This window comes from Vicia villosa, unplaced genomic scaffold (genome assembly GCF_029867415.1).
Source record: "Vicia villosa cultivar HV-30 ecotype Madison, WI unplaced genomic scaffold, Vvil1.0 ctg.000992F_1_1, whole genome shotgun sequence".
In the NCBI taxonomy this organism is placed as follows: Eukaryota; Viridiplantae; Streptophyta; class Magnoliopsida; order Fabales; family Fabaceae; genus Vicia; species Vicia villosa.
The window spans coordinates 662554-670326 of record NW_026705445.1 but is presented as its reverse complement, the minus strand read 5'-3'; the positions used below and the strand labels follow the sequence as shown (position 1 = coordinate 670326).

General features: G+C 39.0%; 1 protein-coding gene across 1 annotated transcript; it reads left to right on the top strand.

Annotated features, from left to right (window-relative positions):
- Nucleotides 1-2527: 2527 nt before the first annotated feature.
- On the top strand, nt 2528-3370 carry LOC131632726 (uncharacterized). The gene has a single exon (XM_058903457.1). The coding sequence runs from the start codon at nt 2528-2530 to the stop codon at nt 3368-3370; it is 843 nt and encodes a 280-aa protein (XP_058759440.1).
- Nucleotides 3371-7773: the final 4403 nt, after the last annotated feature.

Below are 7773 nucleotides of genomic sequence, written 5' to 3'. Positions count from 1 at the left end.
GAATGACTTTACAATTAGCAGATAAATCCACCACTCATCCATATGGCGTTGCACAAGACATGTTAGTCAAGGTAGACAAATTTTTGTTTCCAGTAGACTTTGTTGTGATTGATATGGAAGAAGATAAAGAATCACCTATTATTCTTGGAAGACCATTCATGAAAACAGCCCGGATGATGATAGATATTGATGATGGTATAATGAAACTAAGAGTCCAAGATGAAGATGTATGCTTTAATCTTTTCAACGTCATGAAACAACCTAAGGATAAGAATGATTGTTTCTACCTAGATGTCACCGAAGAGGTGGCTGTAGAAGTGGCCAATGAGATCCATCTTTCTAGCCCTTTAGAAAGATCCCTTGTTGATTTTTTTAATGTGCTTACTCAAGAAGAAGAAAAAGAAATCGAGTTGTTCTTGAGAGATTTAGAAAGGGGTGGAAACACGAATGTTAAGAATGAGAAAGTGGAGGAATTAGACCCACAAAAAGAGGTGAAGGAGACAAATATGGAACTAAAGCTACTCCTCACTCATTTGAAATATGTCTTTTTAGATGAGGAGGGAAAAAAACCAGTAGTTATTAGTTCAAAGTTGACCAAACAAGAACAATCAAGACTACTTCAAATTCTACAAAAGAACAAAGATGCAATTGGATGGGTCTTGGCCGATTTAAAAGGTATAAGTCCCGCATATTTCATGCACAAAATCATGTTGGAAGAAGAATTCAAACCGGCAGCTCAACCACAAAGAAGATTAAATCCAACTATGAAAGAAGTAGTAAGAAAAGAGGTAGTCAAACTTCTAGAAGCAGGAATGATTTACCCAATTTCAAATAGTGCATGGGTGAGTCCAGTACAAGTTGTGCTGAAGAAGGGAGGTATGACGGTCATCAGTAATGAGAAGAATGAACTAATACCAACAAGAACTGTCACAGGGTGGAGAATGTGTATCGACTATCGTAGACTCAATAAAGCTACGAGAAAATATCACTTACCTCTACCATTCATGGATCAAATGCTTGAGAGGTTATCTGGACATAATTATTATTGCTTCTTAGATGGATACTCCGGATACAATCAGATTGTGGTCAACCTAGAAGACCATGAGAAGACAGCTTTCACATGTCCGTTTGGAATTTTCGCATATAGGAGAATGCCATTTGGATGATGTAATGCTCCAGCCACCTTCCAACGGTGCATGCAAGCAATCTTCTCCGACCTCATTGAAAAGTGCATTGAATTATTCATGGACGATTTTTCGATATTCGGAAAGTCATTCGACATTTGTTTGGACAATCTGGATGTGGAACTTGGAAGGTGTATTGAGACCAACCTAATTTTAAATTGGGAGAAGTGCCATTTCATGGTAACTGAAGGCATTGTGCTGGGACACAAGGTATCTTCAAGAGGACTTGAAGTGGACAAAGCCAAGGTGGACATAATCTCAAAACATCCACCTCCAATAAACATCAAAGGAGTAAGAAGCTTTTTGGGTCATGGGGGATTCTATCGAAGGTTCGTAAAGGATTTTTCGAAGATTGCGAAACCATTAAGTAACTTACTCAACAAAGGTACGTGTTTTACTTTTGATGAGTCATGTGTCCAAGCTTTTAATGAATTAAAAGAAAGGCTAGTTACCGCACCTGTGATCGTAGCACCCGATTGGAAAAACCATTTTGAACTTATGTGTGATGCTAGCGATTATACCATAGGCGCGGTACTAGGCCAAGGAAAGGAAAAAATATTTCATGTCATACACCATGCAAGTAAAATTTTAAATGACGCTCAAGTCAATTATGCTACCACAAAAAAAGAGCTGCTAGCTATAGTGTATGCCCTTGAAAAATTCAGATCCTATCTCATTGGAACAAAGGTGGTGATTTACACGGACCATGCGGCCATTAAATATCTGCTTACTAAACCGGATTCGAAACAAAGACTCATTCAATGGGTTCTTCTTTTGCAAGAATTTGACTTAGAAATCTGGGATAAAAAAGGTTCAGAAAATGTGGTAGCAGATCATTTATCCTGCTTGGTCAATGTAAATGTCACCAACCAAGAAGCTGAAATAAATGATGAATTCCCGGATGAATAACTTTTTCAAATTCAAATAAGACCTTGGTTCGCCTATCTTGCTAATCATAAAGCAACCGGTATGGTACCGGAGGACTTTGATTGGAGCAAAAAGAAAAAGTTGTTATCCGATGCAAAGTACTATGTGTGGGACGACCCATATTTGTTCAAGATAGGTTAGGATGGCATACTAAGAAGGTGTGTTACTGAAGAAGAAGCCCAACAAATCTTGTGGCACTGTCATAATTCTCCAAGTGGTGGGCATTTCAACGGTTGGAGAACGGCAAAAAAAGTTCTCCAATTTGGATTTTTTTGGCCAACTATTTTCAAAGACGCTCACCACCATGCTAAGAATTGTGACAAATGTCAAAGAATTGGGGGAATAAGTAAACAAGATGAGATGCCACTTCAAACAATGATTGAAGCTGAAGTTTTGATTGTTGGGGCATCGATTTTATGGGACCTTTTCTTCCTTCTTTTGCTAATGAAAATATTCTAGTTGCAGTGGATTATGTCTCCAAGTGGGTAGAAGTCATCGCCACACCAAAGGCGGATGCCAAAACGGTGCTAAAATTTTTAAACCGAAACATATTCACACGTTTTGGCATGCCTAAAGTGATAATAAGCGACGGTGGATCTCACTTTGTTAACGAGCAGGTAGCTAAAGTGCTGGATAAGTATCATATCAACCACAAGATCGCATCACCGTACCACCCCCAAACCAACGGGCAAGCGGAGATCTCAAACAGAGCAATCAAGAATATTCTAGAGAAGACTGTCTCAGAATCCCGTAAAGACTGGTCGGTAAGGATTGATGATGCCTTGTGGGCATATAGGACATCATACAAAGCAGCAACTGGTGCATCTCCTTTTCAAATGGAGGTAGAACACAAAGCATTATGGGCTCTACGAGTATTTAATAGGGATGACAGTCTAGCCTATAAGAAAAGGAGGAATCAACTCCACGAGCTTGAAGAATTCAGGTACCTAGCATATGAGTCCAATAAGATGTACAAAGAAAACATGAAAAGGTACCATAACAAGAAAATCAAGAAAAAAGAGTTTAATGTGGGCGACCTAGTGCTTCTGTATAATTCAAGACTAAGACTCTTTCCAGGAAAGCTAAAGTCAAAATGGTTAGGACCGTTCATCATCAAGGAAGTCAAACCATATGGTGCTATCACCATTGAGGATAGTAAAACCAAGGAAAGTTGGACCGTTAATGGAGAACGGTTGAAGAATTATCTTGGTGGAGAGTTCGACAGAGAAGTGTGCACACTCTCACTGTTAAGCACTTAAGACTAAGAGGCCGACCATCGAGCTTTAACGACGTTAAACAAAGCGCTTGTTGGGAGGCAACCCAACGGAGTAAGTTTTTATGTTTTAATTTTTTTTATTATTATTATATCATCAAGTCAGTATAATTGAGCATATGAAAAAGCTGAATCAAACAATGGAGGGAAGTGCAACAAAATCTATCAAAGTAAAAAAAAATCCCGCATTCCCGCGCCGCGGTCCCATAGGGCACGCCGTGAATCCCAACCAGAGGGTTTGGCGCGGCGCAGAGGTAAGTAGCCGCGCCCCGGCCAGGCGAATAAAAACCCCTTTTATTTAGAAACAGTTGCATTCCTTTCCCCCCATTATTTGTTTTCAAAAAACTTTTCCACTTCTCTGAGCAATCTCACAGGGTTACGTACTTGAATCCCAAAATCTTCAGCTCTATCCATCTGAAATAGAATCAAGGTATGTATTTCTGTTGCTCACTCTATCCATTGTCTCTGCCATGAACATAGATCTGAGAATTTAGGTTTTAGAGAATTTCATGTCATGAGCAAAATTCATGAGAAATTGTTGAACCCTAGGGTAGATGACTTGTGTGTCTGGCTGTAATTAAAAGGATTGGAATAGTAGATTAAACTTTGAAGCAGATAAGGAGCCATGGGAGCCAAAAACCCTTTGGCTACGCCGCAGCCGTGCCGCGACAAACCGCACTCGCACCACGACTGGGTAGTAGATGGCCCAGATTTTGATTTTGTTTTTTGTGAGGTTTATGATAATTCTAACAAATATCTCTACATATGTCTGTGTGCTGTGAATGTTGCAGATGCATGCCGCAAAAAGAGGACGCACCAAGACCACAGGTTCTTGCCCGAATAGAGCACATGCTCAAGCCGAAAGAGGTCAAGAGGATAGGTTCTTGGGGAGAGCCCAGGAAGAACGGTTCAAGCACTTAGGACCCCGAACCATTCTGGCTGAAAAATGATCACTATGCTTGATGGAAGAGCACAAAGTAGGTTCAGTGACATGTGGGCTAACATTTGGTATAGAAACTGGCAGCGTCTGTGTGAACCATACAAGGTCATCAATTATGACATTGTTAAGGAATTTAATGCAAATTCCATCAAAACCACAGATGAAACGGTAGCATACATGTACCAGTCATATGTGAGGGGAAGAACTGTATTCTTTGATAGAGATTCGATTAATGATTTTTTAGGTGAACCTCTATAGTTAGCGGAGAATGAGAAATGTTATTATAGGCAGCATGTGGGTGATTGCGCCAACCTCGTACAAGAGATCACGAGAAAGATCTGCATATCAGGTAGAGGGCCAGAACTCAGCAGACAAGGAAATCCGACTCACTACAACAGGAAAGATCTGAACCTCAAAGCAAGGGGAATTCTCTCAGTGATTCTATATAATATCAGACCGCGGACTCATGTGACTACCATCCCTATGGAGGTAGCATTTCTGATCAAAGTTATCATGTCCCAGCATTTAGTGGACGTCGCTTTCATTCTCTCGAATGAGTTGCGCCGAGTAGCTTTGAGTGATACACAGCATGGCATCAATGCCAAATGTGTGCTTCCTCTCCCTGGCCTGATCATGGGATTGTACAAAGAAGCATGGGTGGATTGCTCAGGAGAAGGACATCAGGTGATTAACACCTCCGTTAATGATGCTTTTATTGAGAGGTTCTGTGAGAAACCCTTAGGGAAGGACCGACAGAATACCACCGCTACTTCCCGACCTGGTCCATCCACATCGACCACACCATCTGCTTTTGACCCCTTGGTGGCTCATTATTACTACTCCGCCATGTTTGAGGCCAACCAAAGGTCTCATATCTTCTTACATGATGCCATGCAGTAGCAGTACAGGAACCTTTCTGCTGCCCCTGAGGAGCGCACTTTCCCGACCCGGGAAAGCTATTTCTCATATTACGGTTGGCCGGAGTCCAACCCTTTTCCAGTGGGGGGAGATAAGTGCAGAGCCAAATGAAGAGAAACTAGAACAGAATGTGGAGAAGGATTCCGATTCCGATCCGGATTTGATGTGGTGATAGTATGCTTGTATTACTGATGTGATGATATTCTGTTATTTCCATTCTAGTTTTTGTTATTTTTTGCATTTTTAATCTGTACTCTGGTGAACCTTAAGGTCACTATGACTTGTTCTTTTCTTTAAATTCTGGTATTAAAGTGTTATGTCAGTTTTGAAATTGTTTTTCTGGTATTAGAGTGAGTAGTACCGAAAACACAAAGAAAAGCTCAAGTGAAGAGTAATGAAAATGATCAAAAATGGAGCAATATGCATTTGAATGGTATGGTAGTGATAGTTTTTTTCTTCTGAAAAGCGACAAAACAGGTAAAATTCTAACACTCCCGAACTTTTGGATACAAATATGAAACTTAAGTTACTAGTAAATTCCATTGGAAGTTTCTTGATGATACATATTAATTGTTGGATCGGTAAGCCTTTAACCATTGTGAGGAAAGCCTTCCACTTTTTACTAAATGCAGGAGACCATCAATCTTGTTGACATTTTTGTATCATGCTAAACCATAGTAAGCATTATCTTGTGAAAATCTGTTAAAGGGACTAAGGCAATTGTTTCAAATTGAGAGTTTCTTAGCCAAATCTGTTCTTAATTCTATATTGTGAGAGTGCGATCCTTTGCCAACCATTCTTTGAGCCTGAGATCAAGAGAAAAAAAATATTCGAAAGAAAGAAAAGAAAATTTGAATCTTGATCTCAAAGGAATTTTTGTTGCTAAAACATCAACCAAAATATTTGGTGATGTGTTTTCTTCTTTACCTTCTTAGAAAGTAAGGGAACATTCATAAATTAGATAAGAGGTTGACATCCAAGTTGGGGAGAGGAAAGCCAAAAGGAGGAACAAGTTGAAAAAAAGGCAAGAAAAGATAAAAGCTCTACAGTTAAATGAAATGGAACAAGAAGAAGTTCCAAAGAAAAAGAAAAAGAATTTCATAAATCAAACTGTGAGAGCGGGTGAAAGTGGCTAGAAAAATGAACCGTCAAGGTAAACAAAAGCAAGAAGAAAAAAGAGATGATTAGAATGCTTCCCTAAATAGGATATCCTTTGAACATCTTCTTTTTCTTTGAATCTAAACCACATTACAACCCTAGAAAGACCTTTCGATTTTCAGATTGCACAAGATTTGATGCTACTTTTGGTAAACGTATGACATAAGTAATGGTTGATTTGATTGTTTGGATGAGTGTTCAACCCTTTATCTATTCGTCATATATTTTGACGAGAGTGTTAGTGCTGGTCTAACTGTGTTTATGTAGTGTTTTGAACTTTCCGGTGGTAATTTATGTGTGAAGTTTGTTTCATATGCGTATCTTGAGTTTAGGGTGTGATGAATTGCTCTTGGATTGACATTTGATATGAACCATTCAAATTTTGTTAAAAGAAAACTTGTTGCATGATTGTTGAGAAAGATCATTGCCTTCACTAAGGTGAGTACTTTTGTTTAGGGACAAACAAAACTCTAAGTTGGGGAGAGTTTGTTAGGGATGAATTTATGGTATTCGCATGGGTTATAATGACCAAGTTATGAGCTAAACTGAAGCAAAGTGTGATAGTTTCATGTGTTTTTCAGTAAGAATTGAATTACATATGTATTGTTCATGTTGTGAAGTAAATCGAATCACTTTGGGTATTATTGATGCAGGTTTGGAGCTGAAAATTAGCCCTATAAGAGTATGAACAGGAAAGGAAGCTGGAAGAATCAAAAGACAAGCAAAAAGGAGAAGTTTCCAGTAAGGCGCGCCGCGAAGAAAGCAAGCGCGCCGCCCCAAACCCTCTGCCTTGGGGTCGCGCCGCGGGCCTACGTGCCGCGCCGAGGGCACGGCTTATCCGAGCCCAAACTTTATAAATAGAAACCCTAAGTCCAATCAAAAGGTGTGATTCTTTGGTGAACGAAATTAAGAGAGAAGTCTGAATCTAAAGCACATAGCAACCATTGGAGAAAGATTCTACATCAATTAAAGAGATTTTATTGACCATGATGAATTCCTCAATCAACCCTTGTGTGTTCTTCATGTCTATGGAGAGCTAATTCTCTTTTGTTGAGTTTAAGTTAGTAGTTAACCTATGATTGTGTAATACCATTGATTAATTCTTGTGAACAATTATTTGAATTCATTATCAATAAGAAACCTTGTTTTTATGTTAAATTATTGTTAATCTTTGATCGAAAGAGAATGTTAAACTTTTACCCTAGGTTACTATGTTGATTCATTCATAATTTGCAGAGATGGAATTGTGAATGAGTTTTCATTATTATCGTGCTTTATTACTTTTATCGATATTGATATTTTGAGAGATCGAGTCTCATACCGGTAGAAGTTTATCTAATTTGATCTGCAGACATGAGATATATTTTGAGGAT